We start from the raw sequence: 22,710 nt of genomic DNA on the forward strand, positions 1-22,710 counted from the left end.
TCTGCTTCGGAACGACTGGAAGGTAGCACTTAGTTTTTTTTAATGCAATGCAAAAAAAGCAGTGGAAGCAAGTTTGTGTTGCTGCAGCACCTGCCTCCTGGGAAGTGACGGGGAAGTCCAATTCACACCCTTTTACAAACGCATTTCTTATTCTTTAGCACTGCGGAAAGGGGGATGGGCAGAAATTTATTTTAAATAGAACCTGTCTGATTGATCATGCAGTCTGATCTTCAAGCAATCGCCGTAAAGCAGGACGACTGGTGTAGAGATTGATGTAAACTTTTACAAGACTATCAATCACCAACTAAGACCGCCCACTGGACTCCTAAGCCTAGAATGTGCAGGGATTTTAATAAACTGAAAGTCATACTTAATCTTTTCCAGCAAAACTAGCAATCTACTCATCTCCTCCTCCTCTTAAAGTTAATCACTCACTCTCCCCTGGTCCAGAGCAGAGTCTACGCCGTTGGTCCTGTTGTATGTGATTGTCTGCAGCGCTGACGTCATGGCAAGTATGCTCCAACCAATAACGGAGCTCAATGGCTCACAGTGGCTAGTGCCATCAACTCTGGCAGAACCACATAGCCGACTGATTGGCTGCAGCAGTGTCAAAGAGACGACAGCGCTGCAGACAATGACAGACACAGGGAGCAGCATTGGACTCCGCATTGGACCCGGAGAGGGCGAGTAAAGCACTGCTTGCTTGGAGAGGGTGGTGGGGTGGGGACGGTTTTCTGAAAATCGAAAAGCACTTTAAAAGAATCAGTGCAAAGCATTGTGATAGAGGTGAAAGTGCTAAATTATATATTTGGTGCATTTTAACAGTTCACATCACTGACACTAATTAAAAGAACATTTTTGTTTTAGATGTTGTAGTACAAGTTCCAGCATTCCCGCACTGAACATCTCCACAGACTTATCTAAACAAGAGAATTAAAAAAAAAAAAAAAAAAAAAATGATATCGATGCAAAATTTTGAAACATTTTCTAAAATCCGCCCTCCAACCACTTCCTGCCAAAACTCTGCACATTTCTGCCGTCACATTCCAGTTGTCTGTTTAATTTACTACTGAGGAAATTATAGAGAATCTACAGAAGCTCAATGAGCAAAATACAGAGTGTAATAACTGGGAAATCAGGACAATAGGATAGAAGCGATGAGTCGTCTATGAAAAGCCGAGTGACCCCGTGAGTCAGACGCGCGTCGGGGCTCCACACAACACAATGTGGCAAGTCCCAGCGCTGATTCTCTACAGTACAGGAAGTCGTCGCCTCTGCAGTTATTATACCACATGTGCAATTACTAATGTTTTATGCACAACTATTTCTTCTAGACCCTGTGCAATTTTTTAAAGAATTTCATACATAGGATTTCCTAAGTTATCGGAAAGACCTCTATAGTTGAAGGACAGGCTTGATAATATCTGGAAATGCCAACATAAAGAAGTTTTCGTCCGTCGCACTAGTCCCCGAGTTTTGGAAGTAGGGGTGACATTGCGTCGACAGTGTCCAAAAATGCTGCAGCCAATCACCGAGCTCAGTGTCTACATCGGCAAAGCTCAGTGATCGTCTGCAGCGGTGATGTGCGCTGTATTCATGACGTCACCACTACACAAAGATGGGAGCAGTGGCGATGCTAAACTGGGGGTCGGGTGGAGTACTATCTGGATTTGTTTTTTCACTTGGATCACATCGTCTGGGGACCAGTTTTATTAAAACGGAAACCCCTTTAATATGAGTTTTAGTAAGAGTCTCCCACCATAAAATGGTGTGTCCACACAGCCAAGGGTCTATATACAAGTGGTGTGAGACACTAAATATCTCAGCTGGATGCTCCATTATAGATTCCATCGTAAGTGGGGGCAGCACGGTGGCTCAGTGGTTAGCACTGTACAGTGGACAGCACGGTGGCTCAGTGGTTAGCACTTGCTTTGCAGCGCTGGGGTCCTGGGTTCAAATCCCACCAAGGACAACATCTGCAAGGAGTTTGTATGGTTCTCCCCATGTTTGCGTGGGTTTTCTATGATAAATCTGCAACGACTGAAAGGAATGCTGAGCGTCTCTTAACTTTTAAAAACTTTTGTCAAAAATTTGCAGAGACATTAAAGAACACATTTGAACTATATGCAAACAAGTGGGGGGTTTTACCCTCATTTTTGGTCTTTCAGACACTTTTTTTGTCCCGGCAGATGATGTTATTAAGAGTAAGAAAGCTAAGCGGATACGTCAAGCACCAGACAGTACAGTAGACACCACTTCCTGCAGAAGACACTCATCCAGCCGCAAGCGTTAAGCCATAACAGAATAGAACGGCTTTAGAGAAGGTGACCCATCTCTACGATGCAGCCCCCCAAACCCCAGACTCATTACATATATAATCTGACACATAAAGATGATTAATATATGACTTTTTCTGCAAAAAAATCTCTTCGAGTAGTAACAGTAGATACAGTGCTGTGCGCTAATCCAAAGATTTCTATACTAGTGGATAGGACGAACGTTATCATAAAGCATCAATTTCATTTCCACAATGACGACATTTATTTCTCCGGTCATCTTGAAGGAGACATCGCAGCAAAAACCAAAGCAGCCACCAAGGCGATCAGCTCATTTTGCAAGTGGAAGCAACAGCCGGACAATGGGGGCCACACGGCGGACAATGGGCACCACACGGCGGACAATGGGGGCCACACGGCGGACAATGGGCGGTCCACGTAATACAAGGAAGGATACAATCCTCCATAATCCCCCTAGCTATAAGCGATTCCCCTATAGTGACTACGCACTAAAAAGACTCCTTTAGGACAAGTTTCATATACTTTATAGTTTATACAATTTCAGATTGTTACTCAATATTTATTATGGCAATTATAAACTCTAAATGGCTTCTATATAATACTACATTTTCCCTGGAGCTTTTACATTGTGGGTCTATAAGCCAGAACCTCCAATTTCTAAATCTCCATAACTAAAAATAAAGCAGTTTTGGTCAGAATTCTAAAGCAACTGGAAAAGTTGCAAACTTTTTGAACAACTTAAAGTTTTGGAAAATGTTCCCACTTTTGGCGGTTTTACCTTGAAAAATGGGCAGAGCTTAAGCAGAACAGGGCATGGCAAAGAACGCCTGAAAAAATTCATCATGATTTATGCCAAAAAAAAGTGTCATCAATTCTGACAAAAATGTATGCCAGTCCCTGGTGGCGGCACTCTAGCGGTAAAGGCTTGACCCAAAGTCATTAAGAGGAGCACTCTGCTTATTGGATGTGGCACATTTGACTTAGCGCTCCCTTCATTAAGAATGTCACCTAAAATACCAGTCTTAATGAATGGAGGCCCTTGTTTCAGCAGATTACCATCATGGACACAACACAGATCCATTATCATCAATGATATGCTTGGTATTCTTGGGTCCCCAAGCACTGTAAAGGCACAAGCTCCCATTGTAAAAATTAATATATGGCGCAGCGTACTTTTTCACTGGATGTTTCTCTATTGAATGACCTAATACTCAATGTCATACCATACAGTAAAAAAGGTATACCAATACATATCATTCCACAGTTTGCCAAAAGCATTACATGGCTTATAAGCCTCCTCACACTGGCATGTCACTCTTCACAAGGAGTAATGTTACCCCTTGGCATATGTCATTAAAATACGACATTTGGATATATTTGGTTCGTTCCCCCAGAACTTATATTAAACAATAAAAAGTACCCGCATAGAAAACCCTAAGGGCCGCTATCAGGGCATCACTGCCCTTACTATTGTATGGGGCCCAATGAGCAGAAATAAAAAGGGGGGGCCTGGATCTAGTCCAAGACCACCTTCTTCTCACAGCGCCCCAGGGTTTAATGAAGCATTGTGTTGTGTGCCGGCACGCAGAGCCTTCCTGGAGCTTCACGGCACAGACGGCATGTAAGCGCCACTCACCATGACACCAGAAGTGGAGCCGCACTTGGAGGGGATTTTATGAGAGGCAAGTATGAATTTTTTTTTTTTTTTTTTTTTTTTAATAAAATGTATTAAATGGGCTTGGTGGGGAGAAAATGATGATGAATTGAGGGTGTGGGATGGGGGACAGTGAATGATGGTGTATTGAGGTGGAGCACAAAAAAATGATAAATTAGGGGTGGGGAACAGCAAATGATAATGAATTGAGGGTGGGGGGAGAGCAAATGATAATGAATTGAGGGTGAGGAGAGTAAATGATGATGTACTGAGACTGGGGGAAGGGGGACAGTAGATGATGATGAATTGAGGGTGGGTGTGAGAGAGGACACCACATAATGAATTGGGGCTGATGGGCCTATGCCTCAAAACTACTGGAACAACATGTCCATCTTGAACTGTCCTCCCATCTATCTTCCTGCTCCCTCTTCGACTGCTTACAATCTGGCTTCCGGTCACACCACTCCACTGAAACTGCCCTAACTAAGGTCACCAATGACCTATTAACCGCCAAAAGCAAGCGACACTACTTTGTCCTCCTCCTCCTGGACCTGTCCTCTGCCTTTGACACAGTGGACCATTCCCTCTTGCTGCGGACCCTCTCATCCCTTGGCATCACAGACTTGGCCCTATCCTGGATCTCGTCATACCTAACTGACCGAACATTCAGCGTCTCCCATTCACACACCACCTCCTCACCTCGCCCCCTATCTGTCGGAGTCCCGCAAGGTTCAGTTCTAGGACCCCTGCTCTTCTCCATTTACACCTTTGGCCTGGGACAGCTCATAGAATCTCACGGCTTTCAGTATCATCTCTATGCTGATCACAAATCTACATCTCTGGACCAGATATCACCTCCCTACTAACCAGAATCCCTCAATGTCTATCCGCTATTTCATCCTTCTTCTCCGCTAGATTTCTAAAACTTAACATGGACAAAACAGAATTCATTGTCTTTCCCCCATCTCACGCGACCCCCCCAACAGACCTATCCATTAAAGTAAACGGCTGCCCACGCTCCCCAGTCCCACAAGCTCGCAGCCTCGGGGTAATCCTTGACACTGATCTCTCCTTCAAACCACATATCAAAGTCCTTTCCATTTCCTGCCGCCTGCAACTCAAAAATATTTCATGGATCTGTACATCCTAAACCAAGAATCTGCAAAAACCCTAGCCCATGCCCTCATCTCCCGCCTTGACTACTGCAACCTCCTGCTCTGTGGCCTCCCCTCAAACACTCTCGCACCCCTCCAATCTATTCTAAACTCTGCTGCCCGACTAATCCACCTGTCCCCCAGCTATTCCCCGGCCTCTCCCCTCTGTCAATCCCTTCACTGGCTCCCCATACCCAGAGACTCCGGTACTAAACCCTAACCATGACATACAAAGCCATCCACAACCTGTCTCCTCCATACATCTGTGACCTCGTCTCCCAGTACTTACCTACACGCAACCTCCGATCCTCACAAGATCTCCTTCTCTACTCCCCTCTTATCTCCTCTTCCCATAATCGTATACAAGATTTCTCTCGCGTATCACCCCTACTCTGGAACCCTCTACCACAACACATCAGACTCTCGCCTACCATCGAAACCTTCAAAAAGAACCTGAAGACCCACCTCTTCCGACAAGCCTACAATCTGCAGTAACCACCGATCGACCAAACCGCTGCATGACCAGCTCTATCCTCGCCTACTGTATTCTCACCCATCCCTTGTAGATTGTGAGCCCTCGCGGGCAGGGTCCTCTCTCCTACTGTACCAGTTATGACTTGTATTGTTCAAGATTATTGTACTTGTTTTTATTATGTATACCCCTCCTCACATGTAAAGCGCCATGGAATAAATGGCGCTATAATAATACATAATAATAATAATAATAATGGGGGCATGTATAGGTAAAAAGTTGAAGATGCGGCAATGTGACTGGTAATGAATTAGGGGAAAGTACAGATTCTAGCCAATTTATACATTTATTGGGTGGGCAAATTGACTAAAGTTTGTGGTGAATTAGAATTTATATTTAAAATGGTTGGTTGCATAAAAACTAATTATACACTAATGGTGGGTACATGCCTGTATTCACATGTGTAGTGTAGAAGTTTTGGGGAAAGTGGAGAATGTGTTCTAGATAACTTATTTTCTGCAGAGACGAGTCCAGGCTGGAAGAAGTGATGGCGGTCTGTGTTGGATGAAGGGAAAAAAAAAAAAGGATGAAGGACTTCAACTGGAGACATCACCTGTGAGTCAGTGTGTTATCTGTACACTGACACTATACACGATATACTATATACAGGGCTCCTGTGTATAATGTCACCGATGATCACTGCATTACCTGTACACTCTACACAGAGCTCTTGTATAATGTCACTGTTGATCACAGTGTTACCAGTAGACTGACCCTATATACAAAGTTCCTGTGTATAATGGCACTTATGGTGATATTAGTATTGTGGGTTTTGTTTAATGATCAGTATTGCAGTATTCGGTCACTATGTGGTGGTAATATGTGGTCTAATCACGTGGTGGTATTTGTTTCTTGTATGTGGTATTATTCAGTCACTTTGTGGTGGTATTATGTGGTCTGGTCATGGTGTGACGGTATTTGTCCTTTGTATGTGGTATTATTGATCATTTTAAAAAGTGTGTGTGACATGTCCTTAAAGGAATATTCCCATCTCCAATACCCTACCCCAATATGTAGTAGGTGTAATATTATATTATTAATAATATTAGCAAATACCTACAATTAGAAATGTAGTATAGCTTTTCTTACTCGCTATGTTTCTTTCCTCATGTGCAGGGCATTGCATAACCTAACTGAGGCTATGTTCACACGCTCCTTTTTTTTTAATGCAAAGTTTATGCTGCGTTTAAGCTGCTTACAAAAAGCAGGTTTTACTGCGTTTTTTATTGCTGCTTTTTTGTCAGTCTACATTTATCTGTTGTGCATGCTGAGAAAGCTTACTGCATAGAAAAAAAAAAATCTGATTCATCCTCATCAGGTTTTTGGGACCAAAAACGCAGCTTTTTTTGCACTAAACATTGCTTTCAATGGGTGAAAAATGCTGCAAAAACGCAGAAAGAAGTGACATGCAGCATTTTTAAAAAAAAAAAGCAGCTCTTTGACAAAACAGTCTGGAAAAAAAACAAATGTGTGCGCATGAGATTTCTGAAAACTCAGACTTTGCTGGTACTGTAAAACGCAGCTGATAGTTTGCTTAAAACAACTGCAAAAAAAGAAAAAACGCAACGTGTGAACATAGCCTGACTCATATCAGCGGACGTAACCATGGATACCTAAGGTCCTGCACACGAGGAAAGAGACATAGCAAATCAGTAGAACTATACATTTCTAATTTGAGGTATTTGCTAATATTGTTACACCTACTACATATAGGGATATGATCTTGGAGACGGGAATACCCCTTTAAAGAAAAATAAAGAAAAATATACCTAAAAATAGTATTAGCTATTTTAACCCCTTAGTGACCGAGCCAATTTTAACACACCTCTGTCACTTTATGAGGTTATAGCTCTGGAACGCTTCAACGGATTCGGAGATTGATTTTTCATGACATATTGTACTTCATGATAGTGGCAAAATTTCTTCAATAGGACTCGTGCTTATGAAAAAAAAAAGGGATACCGTATATACTCGAGTATAAGCCGAGATTTTCAGCCCAAATTTTTGGGCTGAAAGTGCCCCTCTCGGCTTATACTCGAGTCATGGTCGGCGGGTGAGGGGGAGAGAGGACTGTCGCATACTCACCTGCTCCTGGCGCTCCTAACGCTGTCCCATGGTCTCCCTCGCTGCAGCTCTTCCTCTATTCAGTGGTCACGTGGTACCGCTCATTAAAGTAATGAATATGGACTCCACTCCCATAGGGGCGGAGCCGCATATTCATTACTGTAATGAGCGGTACCAGTGACCGCTCATTACAGAAGAAGAGGCGGTACCATGGGACAGGCAGGGACAGCGTCAGGAGCGCCGGGACCAGGTGAGTATTTCATATTCACCTGTCCGTGTTCCATTCACTGGGCGCCGCTCCGTCTTCCCGTCCTCTTGCTGTGACTGTGCAGGTCAGAGGGCGCGATGACGTATGAGTGTGCGCGCCGCCCTCTGCCTGAACAGTCAGTGCGGAGAGACGGGACGCTGAGGAGCAGCGACGAGAGGGGAGTATGTGATTTTTTTTTTTATTGCAGCAGCAGCATTACATGTGGCACAATGCTGTATGGAGTGTCTATGGGGCCATAAAGAACTGCATGGAGCATTATATGGAGCATCTATGGGGCCATAACTGCATGGAGCATTATATGGGGCATCTATGGGGCCATAACTGCATGGAGCATTATATGGGCCATCTATGGGGCCATAACTGAATGGAGCATTATATGGGGCATCTATGGGGCCATAACTGTATGGAGCATTATATGGGGCTATAACTGCATGGAGCATTATATGGGGCATCTATGGGGCCATAACTGCATGGAGCATTATATGGGGCCATAACTGCATGGAGCATCTATGGGGCCATAACTGCATGGAGCATTATATGGGGCATCTATGGGGCCATAACTGCATGGAGCATTATATGGGGCATCTATGGGGCCATAACTGTATGGAGCATTATATGGGGCCATAACTGCATGGAGCATTATATGGGGCTATAACTGCATGGAGCATTATATGGGGCATCTATGGGGCCATAACTGCATGGAGCATTATATGGGGCCATAACTGCATGGAGCATCTATGGGGCCATAACTGCATGGAGCATTATATGGGGCATCTATGGGGCCATAACTGCATGGAGCATTATATGGGGCATCTATGGGGCCATAACTGCATGGAGCATTATATGGGGCCATAACTGCATGGAGCATCTATGGGGCCATAACTGCATGGAGCATTATATGGGGCATCTATGGAGCCATAACTGCATGGAGCATTATATGGGGCATCTATGGGACCATAACTGCATGGAGCATTATATGGAGCATCTATGGGGCCATAACTGTATGGAGCATTATATGGGGCATCTATGGGGCCATAACTGTATGGAGCATTATATGGGGCCATAACTGCATGGAGCATTATATGGGGCATCTATGGGGCCATAACTGCATGGAGCATTATATGGGGCATCTATGGGGCCATAACTGCATGGAGCATTATATGGGGCCATAACTGCATGGAGCATTATATGGGGCCATAACTGCATGGAGCATCTATGGGGCCATAACTGCATGGAGCATTATATGGGGCATCTATGGGGCCATAACTGCATGGAGCATTATATGGGGCATCTATGGGGCCATAACTGCATGGAGCATTATATGGGGCCATAACTGCATGGAGCATCTATGGGGCCATAACTGCATGGAGCATTATATGGGGCATCTATGGGGCCATATCTGCATGGAGCATTATATGGAGCATCTATGGGACCATAACTGCATGGAGCATTATATGGAGCATCTATGGGGCCATAACTGTATGGAGCATTATATGGGGCATCTATGGGGCCATAACTGTATGGAGCATTATATGGGGCCATAACTGCATGGAGCATTATATGGGGCCATAACTGCATGGAGCATTATATGGGGCCATAACTGCATGGAGCATTATATGGGGCTCCTGATTCAATATGGATATTCAAAAACACTTAACCTACGATGTCTCAATTAATTTTACTTTTATTGGTATCTATTTTTATTTTTGACATATACCGGTAGCTGCTGCATTTTCCACCCTAGGCTTATACTGGAGTCAATAAGTTTTCCCAGTTTTTTGTTGCAAAATTAGGGGGGGTCGGCTTATACTCGAGTATATACGGTATTTTGAAACTTATTTTTTGCTCTCTTAAATCAGAGAGTTATGTCACACAAAATAGACCCCCTGATGTACCTAAACAGTGGAAACCCCCCAATTCTAACTCCAACCCTAACCCCAACACAACCCTAACCTCAAAACTAACCCTAGCTGCAAAGAATGGAAAAAAAAAAAAAAATTAATTTTATGATTTTGACCTAACTAAGGTGGTGATAAAGGTGGGGCTTATTTACCATTTTGTTTTTATTTTGATCACTGTGATAGATCCTATCACAGTGATCAAAATGAATCAATAGGAAAAATCTATTGCTGCCGGGTACCGGCCGGCAGATCTCAGTGGGCACACTGCGAATGAGCACGTCATTTTCCTCCAGAAAGAAGATGCGGAGGGCGGGGGGATGGAGCAGGAGGGTCCGGAAACGGTGGAGGCATCAGGGAGGCCCCATTTCTCTCTCTTCTGGTATGCTAGATCATATCAGAGGAGAGAGAAATGAATGGGAAATCGGACATTTTTTTTTTTATTTGATGAATAACGATCACAAGACTGGGGATGGTAAAAAACGACCCGAATCATGTTCTCCAGGGTCTCAGCTACCCTGGTAGTCGAGACCCCGGAGATTTTCCAATGCTGGGGGAGGAGCTATACCATTATTTCTCAGCGCTGTTAAAAGACGTATCGTTAAGGAGTTAAGAAATGTTTAATAAGTTAGAGTAGAGTAGGACCCGACCAAAAGAGTCTACTTTGCCGTGGTGGCTGCTTAAAATGTATTTTGACCAAAACAAAAGCTGCTGGCTATATGTGTGATCTGGTGTTCAATGGGAACTGCTAATGTGCGATTGGTGAGTTCGTGGTGCAGAAGTGGGGCTTTTCCAAGAGTGGGCGGTGGGACTGTCGAAGGTTCGAGGGGTGGAGGCGGAGCCTGGGCAGAGTCTCAAGGGGGCCCGAAAATTCCTGATGGCAGGCCTGACAACCCTACATGTATTTTACATATTCTGTAACCCTGATTATTCCACAGGATTCCTGAAGAACTTATATGTGAATAAATAGGATGATAAGAGTAGAAGTCAATTCAATTAAATTACACACAGACGTAGAAGAGGATTGTGCGCAGTGTTCCTCCTCTGGAGGAGACGCAGTCATGAGTGCAGCTACACGTGGAGCCGATATGCTTCACTTGAACTAATCATGGCTATCAGGATGGTTGAGAGGGAACAGAGGACCACATCTCCCGCTTCAATGCGCTTTTTATTACTCCTAGTGTCAATATACCAGAACTCACACCTCTCTGCAATAAGACTTCTCTACTTCACACCATATCTCTAATAAAGGTATCAAGAAGAGGTCAGACGATGCATTAGAAAGGAATATGATGTAGAACTAGATTATATACATATATGTACAGTACAGACGAAAACTTTGGACACACCTTCTCATTGAAAGATTTTTCTGTATTTTCATGACTATGAAAATTGTACATTCACACTGAAGGCATCAAAACTATGAATTAAAACGTGGAATTATCTCGTACTTAAAAGTGTGAAACAACTGAAATTATGTCTTATGTTCTAGGTTCTTCAAAGTAGCCACCTTTTGCTTTGATGACTGCTTTGCACACTCTTGGCATTCTCTTGATGTGCTTCAAGAGGTAGTCACCGGGAATGGTTTTCACTTCACAGGTGTGCCCTGTCAGGTTTAATAAGTGGGATTTCTTGCCTTATAAATGGGGTTGGGACCATCAGTTGTGTTGTGCAGAAGTCTGGTGGATACACAGCTGATAGTCCTACTGAATAAACTGTTAGAATTTGTATTATGGCAAGAAAAAAGCAGATAAGTAAAGAAAAACGAGTGGCCATCATTACTTTAACCCCTTCAAGTCGCGGCCCTTTTTCGTTTTTGTGTTTTCGTTTTTCACTCCCCTCCTTCCCAGAGCCATAACTTTTTTATTTTTCCGTCAATATGGCCATGTGAGGGCTTATTTTTTTTGCGGGACGAGTTGTACTTTTGAACGACATCATTGGTTTTACCATGTCATGTACTAGAAAATGGGAAAAAAATTCCAAGTGCGGTGAAATTGCAAAAAAAGCCATTATGATTCTCTAGGTCATTACGAGTTCATAGACACCTAACATGTCTAGGTTATTTTTTATCCAAGTGGTGAAAAAAAATTCCAAACTTTGCTTAAAAAAAAAAAAAAAAAAAAAAAAGTGCAATTTTCCGATACCCGTAGCGTCTCCAATTTTCGTGATCTGGGGTCGGGTGAGGGCTTATTTTTTGCGTGCCGAGCTGATGTTTTTAATGATACCATTTCGGCGCAGATACGTTCTTTTGATCGCCCGTTATTGCATTTTAACGCAATGTCGCGGCGACCAAAAAAACGTAATTCTGGCGTTTCGGATTTTTTTCTCGCTACGCTGTTTAGCGATCAGGTTAATGCTTTTTTTTATTTGATAGATCGGGCGATTCTGAACGCGGCGATACCAAATATGTGTAGCTTTGTTTTTTTTTTTATTGTTTTATTTAGGATGGGGCGAAAGGGGGGTTATTTAAACTTTTATATTTTTAATATTTTTTTCACATTTTTAAAAACTTTTTTTTTTCACTTTTGCCATGCTTCAGTAGCCTCCAAGGGAGGCTAGAAGCAGGCACAGCCCGATCGGCTCTGCTACATAACAGCGATCATCAGATCGCTGTTATGTAGGAGAATTGCAGGTGTGCTGTGAGCTCCGACCACAGGGGGGCGCTCACAGCCACCGGCGATCAGTAACCATAGAGGTCTCAAGGACCTCTATGGTTACCTTCCTGATGCATCGCCGACCCCCGATCATGTGACGGGGGTCGGCGATGACGTCATTTCCGGCCGCCCGGCCGGATGCGGTAGTTAAATGCCGCTGTCTGCATTTGACAGCGGCATTTAACAGGTTAATAGCGGCGGGTGAATAGCTATTGCGCGCACATGTCAGCTGTACAAAACAGCTGACATGTCGCGACTTTGATGTGCGCTCACCGCCGGAGCGCACATCAAAGCAGGGGACCCAACATGCGCAGTACATGTACGGCGCATGTCGTGAAAGGGTTAAGAAATGAAGGTCAGTCAGTACGAAAAATTGGGAAAACTTTGAAAGTGTCCCCAAGTGCAGTGGCAAAACCATCAAGCGCTACAAAGAAACTGGCTCACATGAGGACCTCCCCAGGAAAGGAAGACCAAGAGTCACCTCTGCTTCTGAGGATAAGCTTATCCTAGTCACCAGCCTCAGAAATCGCAGGTTAACAGCAGCTCAGATTAGAGACCAGGTCAAAGCCACACAGAGTTCTAGCAGCAGACACATCTCTACAACAACTGTTAAGAGGAGACTTTGTGCAGCAGGCCTTCATGGTAAAATAGCTGCTAGGAAACCACTGCTAAGGACAGGCAACAAGCAGAAGAGACTTGTTTGGGCTAAAGAACACAAGGAATGGACATTAGACCAGTGGAAATCTGTGCTTTGGTCTGATGAGTCCAAATTTGAGCTCTTTGGTTCCAACCACCGTGTCTTTGTGCGACGCAGAAAAGGTGAACGGATGGACTCTACATGCCTGGTTCCCACCGTGAAGCATGGAGGAGGAGGTGTGATTATGTGGGGGTGCTTTGCTGGTGACACTGTAGGGGATTTATTCAAAATTGAAGGCATACTGAACCGGCATGGCTACCACAGCATCTTGCAGCGGCATGCTATTCCATCCGGTTTGCGTTTAGTTGGACCATCATTTATTTTTCAAAAGGACAATGACCCCAAACACACCTCCAGGCTGTGTAAGGGCTATTTGACCAAGAAGGAGAGTGATGGGGTGCTATGCCAGATGACCTGGCCTCCACAGTCACCAGACCTGAACCAAATCGAGATGGTTTGGGGTGAGCTGGACCACAGAGTAAAGGCAAAAGGGCCAACAAGTGCTAAGCATCTCTGGGAACTCCTTCAAGATTGTTGGAAGACCATTCCCGGTGACTACCTCTTGAAGCTCATCAAGAGAATGCCAAGAGTGTGCAAAGCAGTCATCAAAGCAAAAGGTGGCTACTTTGAAGAACCTAGAATATAAGACATAATTTCAGTTGTTTCACACTTTTTTGTTAAGTATATAATTCCACTTGTGTTAAATCATAGTTTTGATGCCATCAGTGTGAATGCACAATTTTCATAGTCATGAAAATACAAAAAAAAAAATCTTTGAATGAGAAGGTGTGTCCAAACTTTTGGTCTGTACTGTATATACAAACACACGCATACAATTAATGTACCGTATTTATGTGGGCTTCCACCATATCAACGATTTCATTTGCAAGCGGTTCTGACGGCTTCTCTTTGAATCCGATACAAGGATACATCATCACATGCTCAATTGGTGGCATCGGATTGAGGGATATGAAGCCCCTTGATAATTCCTTCTCCCCCCAATCCATCACCAACCAGTACTATAATACAATATAAATATGGATACCCAGGTTCCAGTGCGGTCTCCCACTTGCACTGGAGCATCAGTACTGCTGATCAATGCGGTTGACAAATCCATAAATCAATGTGACAATTCAGGCACATCACTTGCAAGCCACAGCTTGTATTGCTGAGCAATGGCCTTAGTACTTTCGTAGTGCTAAAAAAAAATAAAAAAATTACATTTTAAATACCCTATTACGGTATGTGCACACAGCGTTTTTTTTTTAATCTGCCTGAAAAAGCGCCCCATAAAATAAACCTAGTGTGCAGCAACGTCAAAACGACATTGCTGTGCACATAAAACCATCTTTGGTCACTTATTTTAACGGGTTCAGGACTCGGAGACCCTAAAGTGGTTTGGAGTTGGAGACACCAGAGGAATATCCGCTGCAAAAATGATGGCAAAGCCACGTTACGAAAACTACCGCGGGTGTTTCCCAGAAGCGGTTTCGCCTGGGAAAACTTGGCAGGTGCGCCGGAAACTAAATGATGCCATGTGCACAAAACCTTACACAAGTTTGATCCGTGTTAAAAAAAACAAAAAAAAAACAAAACACGGGAACCAAGGTACTAGACGTCTTGCTTTGGATCACTTTATAAGGATTGATGTACACAAAAAAAAAAAAATCACAAGCAACGTTTTGGTCACGCAGGGCCTTTATCAAGCCATGAGAGTAAGAAGTGAGCTTACTTTTATGGCTTGATAAAGGCCCTGCGTGACCAAAATAATGCACGTGATTTTTTTTGTACAACAATACTTATAAAGTGATCCAAAAAAGGACGTCTGGTGCCTTGGTTTCTGGATTTTTATATTGCTACATCTGGTGGAGGGTTGGACTGCAGGGACTACTGAGTGGTGCACAGGATATACCTACTGCAATTATAGGGATCCATGTTGGTCTAACGTCCAGGTACTCCAACTGCTCTAAGCGGATTTATGACCACATCAAAGTTCAGCTGTACTTTGATGTGGTCTGTGATCAGAACTCTTTAGGAAAAAGACAGATAAACTGATACAAACTCCCATCAAGAGGAGCTCACTGACAGATTCTCAGTTAACTAATTCTGTAGCCAGTAATATGCAGGGAAAATCCAAATGGTGCAAAATATTTAACCAAACCTAATTGCAAAAATTACTTTTAGTTCAAAAGGAGTTTATCCGATCATGGGGTCCTATGCAGCAGGGCAACCTATACCCCTTTAACCCTAACGAGACCCATAGACCGAGGAGTGTAAAATGCAGACATCACTTTGAAGTGAAAATCTTATTTTCACCTTCAGGATAAAAGAGCCAGATATAAACACAGATGGAAACAAATGTTAAACAGTTCTGCAGAAATAAAACACAGAGAATATTTTGTAGAAACCAATGTCAGAGATGTAACAATCGTCAGCTATAAATATCTATGTGTTCATGCCCTAAAAATGTCAGATCACAAAGAATCAGAGTCTCGGCAACTCCTCAAAAAAAATGCAGGAAATCGAGGTTTTGCCTACAAACCAGCCAGCAGTAACATCCAGGGGCTCCTTAGAAGACGGGGTTCCTCTAAAAAACAGCAACAGATGTCACCCTAATAGTCGAAATAAGATAGATGCTGGGGGAATAATTGCCCGAGGTCAAGAGAAATATCATACCCGAAAGTCTTAGGGCTCCCATATACACTGGAGAAAAGTTACCCAAAGTTTTGGCCTCTCTTCTACTAGTGCATGGCTCATTATTGGGCACATTTGGTTCCTCCTTAAGGGGATGGATTGAAAGCCAGAAACTTGCCAGACGTCTGCCTGATGTGTATTATCACCTTTAAGATTGGATTCCTAGATCACCAGTGTACTCATTTTTTCTTGCTGGTCTTCACAGAAGATCGTTCACTTCTCGACACTTGCTACATAACCATTTTAAAGCATTATTTCCCTCTAGAAAAACTGTATTGTGTCATGCCTCTGTTGTTCCTCCTGAAAAGGTTTTATTAAAATGACAACTGGGTGTCACACTTCTTTTTGTCAACAGCAATGTCAAAATTTGTTCCATGGATGAAAAAAAAAAAAAAAAAAATTATTGTAGTAGGGCATTAGACACCTCACAATGTTGGGACCATCAGGGTTAGCCAGAGTGGAGAACCAATGTAAAAATCGGGGTGTCACTATGGAGGGACTCAACCCAAGCGGGTGCTAAATGCATCAACCATTGTCCAATCACTTCAATGCATTGGTCAATGAAAAGCCGGACCCCATGACGAACTGCAGAACAGCCCCATTGAAAACTGTGAAGAGGGTCAGCACTAAACAAGATCTGCAGCCCCTTAATTTTCAGAAGTCAAACCCCTCCAATCATAGCGATCACTGGTGGTAACCATTTATTATTGGGAATGGGCATGCAACGTGATGGACAGGAATGGGCAGCTGCATAGGAACGTGGCTCTGTGGTGCTACAAATACACACATGCAACTAAAGCCTCGCTCCTCATGGTAATCCATGCCGGGTGCACAACCCTACAATCCATTGTAGCCCCCCTATATGTAAGATCTGAGCCTGGGAAAGTTGGACAATATCAAATATGGCCCGAATTAATAAGGATCATCAGAAGATAATTTGCCTAAGAGTCCACCAGCACATCATACCTAAGCAGATTTGTCATGCTGAGCCCTAGGAAAGCTGAGTGACGGACCTGTGAGTGGAAAAAGTAGTACTATCTATTGTCACCCAGTGTGGCATCTACCAATAAGGCATATGAATGCCACCAACGCGCCCCCATAACAGCCACTGGTGTGTAGCAGTAAGAGATGTCCATGTATTAGATGCATAACGTCATGTCACTGGACATCAATTAATGCCACATTTTCTCTGCACACCCCCTACCGCAAAAAAAAAAACATTTCCTAGGGGTCTCGGGAGCAGGATGACTTTCACATTGAAGGGGTTTTCTGTGATGGATTTGTTACAAATAAAAGAATTCATTTTAGAACTATGTAAAATTATTAAAAGTACCATGTACCCTGCCCTAGCTGGGCCATGCTGAGACTTGTAGTTCCACCATTGCAAGTTAACTTGCCCACCACTACCTCCTCCACCCTGCCGACCTCCGCTTTCCCTCGGTGTCTTAATTTAAAATAATGTCATGTGGCGACTGCAATAATTAGGTTTGCTGGAAGCTGAACAACATCTGCTTCATTTAATGATCAGTCAGAACACTTTGTAGTTGAGTTTTCCAATAACGTTACGATTCTTAATAAGTCGCAGCGCGGGCAGAAAAAGGCCGCAGAGATAGTTAAAGTTTCATGGCTTCAGCCACCGGCAAGAAGAGATCATATTTCTTTCTATCCACTAATCAGATTAAAATTACACGGGTGACACTCTAGGAATGGCAGAGGTTTATAGAACTGGCAGATAGAGAGAGAGGTATATGGGATATATGAGAGACATGGGATAGCGAGAGAGAGAGCGAGACATGGGATAGCGAGAGAGAGAGCGAGACATGGGATAGCGAGAGAGAGAGCGAGACATGGGATAGCGAGAGAGAGAGACAGACATGGGATAGCGAGAGAGAGAGCGAGACATGGGATAGCGAGAGAGAGAGCGAGACATGGGATAGCGAGAGAGAGAGCGAGACATGGGATAGCGAGAGAGAGAGACAGACATGGGATAGCGAGAGAGAGAGCGAGACATGGGATAGCGAGAGAGAGAGACAGACATGGGATAGCGAGAGAGAGAGACAGACATGGGATAGCGAGAGAGAGAGACAGACATGGGATAGCGAGAGAGAGAGACAGACATGGGATAGCGAGAGAGAGAGCGAGACATGGGATAGCGAGAGAGAGAGACAGACATGGGATAGCGAGAGAGAGAGACAGACATGGGATAGCGAGAGAGAGAGACAGACATGGGATAGCGAGAGAGAGAGACAGACATGGGATAGCGAGAGAGAGAGACAGACATGGGATAGCGAGAGAGAGAGACAGACATGGGATAGCGAGAGAGAGAGACAGACATGGGATAGCGAGAGAGAGAGACAGACATGGGATAGCGAGAGAGAGAGCGAGCGAGAGATATGGGATATATAGAAATATGGGATATATAGAGAGATACGAGATATATAGAGATACGGAATATATAGAGAGATATGGGATATATAGAGAGAGATATGGGATATATAGAGAGAGATATGGGATATATAGAGAGAGATATGGGATATATAGAGAGCGATATGGGATAGCGAGATTCTCACTAAGGAACTGAAGTGTCGCCATGTTGGGCCATTAAATAAGAAGCTTTTTTTCACTTGAATGGTGTGCTGCCTCCAATCTCCGGACTTTTACTGAAGATTTGGTAAATACGTAGGGGGCCCTGAACCCAAATATGTCTTACCGTATCTGCGCTGTTCTTTATTTTTACTCGTTCTAACTAAAAATTAAGATAGATAGATGATAGATATTGGATAGAGAGATAGATTCACATAAAACCAGGACAAAAAAAAAAACACATATGAAAAATAACTATTGATTGTGACGGTGATATTCCAAGTGTAATGTTTCTGTCCATGCCCAGAGATGTGGACCGTTCTCCTCTTGTTCTGCCGTTGGAGGCCACATTCTGTTTTTCGGCACAATACAGGACACAGTGTCACATTTTCCAACAGTTTGGGGTCCCAACATCAGAAAGCCCCCCTAGCAGTCAGTTACTACACATCCTATCTGCCATAAGGGCCTGCTGTGCAGCTTCCATCTAGTTATCATAACGTGTATGGCGCAGTCCGACAAGCCGGAGCGACGTTTCGTGTGGCCACATCAATAACAATTTTCATGGAAATCAATTGACTGCAACCACCCCCCCCCCCACCACCACCACCACCACCACCACCCCCTCCCCAAAAAAAGAAAACGTAAGCCTTGGTGGCAAACGTCTAAACGTCTAAATCCATCAGCATCCCGCCACCTGGGATTTCTCCATCTCATCTCTGAGGACAGGTTTATCGGGGAGGCTTACATCTTACACTTTAGGAGCGAGTTAGACCAGTCTATGACCTAATATAACTTTCTCCATTCCAATAAAAAGTATTGTGAAATCTCGCTCCCACGATTGGGAGAAAGCAGCACATTTTTGACAGACCGGTTGGTGGTTACTTGGGCTTTGTCCATGCTTGGGTTATTTGTGACATGATTCACAGGCCCATTAGAGAGCTCAGATCTGCAGGTGATGAGAGGCATCGGTATCTGGAGGACCCTGAGGTCCATTTCCATCCATGAGGCCGATATGCACCATATCTACAGCTTCATCTGACTGCAGGCGGTGCAGCCGCTGACAGCCGCCTCTGAGCCCGCACATCGCACACATCGTCCTCTGCAGCAAGAATCATCCCATTCCTCAAAAGATAAAGGAAACGTTCTAGGAGGCTGCAGCCACCTCGGACCAGGAGGGCAACGTACAACAGTAGTCAATATGGTCTAGACTGCAAGCCGCAGGTCACCGACGGTCAGACACCTCCTCGCTGCCACTCACCAGGGCGAGGAGCAAATCACATCTCTCAGAAACCTTCTGCAGTGACCTCTGCAGGGGACAAGCCGGACAATGGTGGCCACACAGGTAGAAGAAGGCCGTAATGCCTTATGGTCGATATTGCCCCTTCACACTGAGCATATAAGGTTAATAACACAGGGTGAGGCGAGAACAATCTTTCTGGATATGATCCTCCATGGACGGATTCTCAAAACGGTTGCACCCCTTTGAGAACAATGTATTTTTCCTAAATGCATGAAATTGGGGCTAAAATTATTTTTACAGTTTGGGTTCATTAAAAATGTTGCTTGTGTGTATTGTAACCCTTCCCTATAAAATTAATAAAAATAAATTTGAAGAAAAACTTTGCACCGTTTGCCTTCTATTGTCTTTATACTGTATATTGTACTTTATACTTTACACTGTCAACTGCTGGCTGCAAATGAGTGAACTGAGGATCTATCAGTGAGCTCACTATGACAGTAACAGTTTGTAACGCCAGTTTATAAGCACAGACCACATCAACATTGAATGTCTAGGGACACAAAGGGCCCGGAAAAGCCAAGTAGTGAATAATTCTTAATGATATCCAAATTTCAAAAATTATTATTAGCTTCAAATACAAATTAAAAAAATAAGTGGTCCTCAAAAGTGGACAAACCAGAGACTGCTGGATGAAATGGGCACATATGGCTGACTTCTAGGATTTTTTTTTTAAATTTACTCAAAGTAGGAAATGCCATAAAGTAACATAACTACTATTACCAGGGGTATAACTATAGTGGATGCAGTCGCCCCCCGGCTGTGGAGCTTAGGGGGGCCCCGAATGTCCCACATAACATAATCAATACTACTAGTTGGGGAACCTGCTAGAGATTTTGCATTGGGACCTACCAGTTACACCACCGACTACAACTCCCCCACTGCGGCACCGCTGCGCTCAGCACCCCCTCTGGCCTTTACCGATGACCACCATGGTCTTAATGATGCCTGCGTGTACGGCACAACCCCGCCAATGCCAAAAATTGGCTGCAACAAGTATATATGCTTGTAGGGCACATCATGGGTGCAAGAAAGATCAGAAAAGACCCCCGGGGAGCCGGAAGGTTTAGCAGGGATAAGTTATTTCAGTATTTTATTCCATTTCCTACCTTGAATTATTTAAAAAGAACCTGGACAACCCCTTTAAATTGCCCCCCCCCCCAAAAAAAAAAATAAAATAAATAATCAACTTTTTGGCTGAAGCTTATTGTCACTGCATCTCTTTGCTGTTCTGTACAATAAGGGTTAAAATGCCACCACCACCAAGATCAATGATCACAAATGGCCGCGCCAGCCTCGCCAACCACAAGCCCGGGCAGCAATAGTGATAGCACATGGCGCAAAGAGGCTTTACCAAGTGAATGAGCTGAATGCCAGTGTTGTTCCGTTGGCCCCCCTGGACCGTGCCCCGCCGTCAGTCCCATGCCACCCATTGTACCGGCCGGCAGATGTGGCCTCACACTGCTCTGTACCAGCCGCTGCCTGGACCCACGTGGACACAAGCGATGCCCCATTCATTCTCCTTACCGAGTGATTGACGCCCCACATCAGGACGCTGAGCAGAGGGTCACTGGCCCGGAACAGCTTCACTTTTTGGGCCACGAAGTGTTTTTTCTTAGTCTTGGTCTTACTGGCCAACGTTGCGGCCACGCTGCTGGCTGCGGCCGCCATGGTCTTCCCCGGCTGGAAAATCCTTTTTGCAAAATCAGTGTCCGAGCCTCATCCAGAGCCACAAACTGCCCGATCCTTCAAAGTTTTGCACTGATTCATAGACAAAAAATAAAATAAAATCACCAAAAAAATAAATAAATCCAAAAACCCCAATAGCAGGCTCTGTAGCTCCAGCCAGGAGGGCGTCTGGGGGAGAGATGGGGGTCTGGGGGAGAGATGGGGGTCTGGGGGAGAGATGGGGGTCTGGGGGAGAGATGGGGGTCTGGGGGAGAGATGGGGGTCTGGGGGAGATCTCCGAGATCTAGAGGCGTCTCCCTGTATCGCCCACATCCACTGGTGCCAGGGTCACTGCAGCACTGGCATCTGCCCATCCATGTCCTCCGTGCCGGCTGACAGCAGATGATGCTGCACCAGCTGCTCCTCCTGCAAAACACAGACACAGATAGGACCGGGGCTCGTACACCCACATTCACCCACACCGCAGCCCGCCTGCAATGCCCGGCAGTGCCCTCACCACAGCGCTCCCGTGTATAACGCTGCCTAGCCTCCAGCCCCCGCTGCTTGGCTTGCACTTGGCCGCATCTTCCCAGCGCTTCCGGCCGCTCGCAGCTCTGTCTGCCCTGACTGACAGCATCAGAGGCGGAGGAGCGAGAAAGGAGGCGCGGCCGGGCCCGGCCTATGTGTATGTGTGTGCAGGGATTCTTGGTTTCATCAGCCAGTGCCTTAGGCAAAATACGTGCGGGAGGGCGTAAAAAAAAAAGATTATTTTTTTTCTTTTTTTTTTTCTGGCTTTTTTTTCTACAACTCATGTAAGTTGTTAGTAATTTTTTTTTACTCTGGGTTGAGTTATTTTATTGAAAAAAAATGTAGATGACTTACATAATGGACCATTTCCAGCTTTCAAATTTTGCTCCTCGTTGTCCAAAAGCTATAACTTTTTTTTTCCTTCACTATGACCCATTGTTTTTACCTGTATCACTTTTTGTTCTCTTTTTGGGAGCAAGACGAACAAAAAAAAAAAACAATTCCGACATTTTGCTTTTTTCCTCCTCACCTTCCAAGACCTAAAACTTTTTTACTTTCCATCCATACAGTTGTATCGGGGGGTTTTTTTTCCCCAGTACGAGCTGTTTTTATCAGTACCATTTTGCGGTCCGTATGTCTTTCTGATCAGTTTCTATTCTCTTTTTGGTAGAAAAGAATTTTAAAAAAAAAAAAACAGCAATTCTACCATTTTCATTTTTTTC

General features: G+C 44.2%; 1 protein-coding gene across 1 annotated transcript in view; it reads right to left on the bottom strand.

Annotated features, from left to right (window-relative positions):
• Positions 1–22,116, bottom strand: part of PIP4K2A (phosphatidylinositol-5-phosphate 4-kinase type 2 alpha) — a 142,084-nt gene extending 119,968 nt beyond the window's left edge. The window contains exons 1-2 of the mRNA XM_077268362.1: positions 21,978–22,116; positions 21,320–21,886 (exon numbers count right to left, since the gene is read on the bottom strand). Coding sequence (XP_077124477.1) covers positions 21,320–21,463 — 144 coding nt within the window. The 5' untranslated portion in view covers positions 21,464–21,886; positions 21,978–22,116. The remainder of the gene's footprint in view (positions 1–21,319; positions 21,887–21,977) is intronic.
• Between the last annotated feature and the right edge of the window lie 594 nt (positions 22,117–22,710).

This window comes from Ranitomeya variabilis, chromosome 6 (assembly GCF_051348905.1).
Source record: "Ranitomeya variabilis isolate aRanVar5 chromosome 6, aRanVar5.hap1, whole genome shotgun sequence".
In the NCBI taxonomy this organism is placed as follows: Eukaryota; Metazoa; Chordata; class Amphibia; order Anura; family Dendrobatidae; genus Ranitomeya; species Ranitomeya variabilis.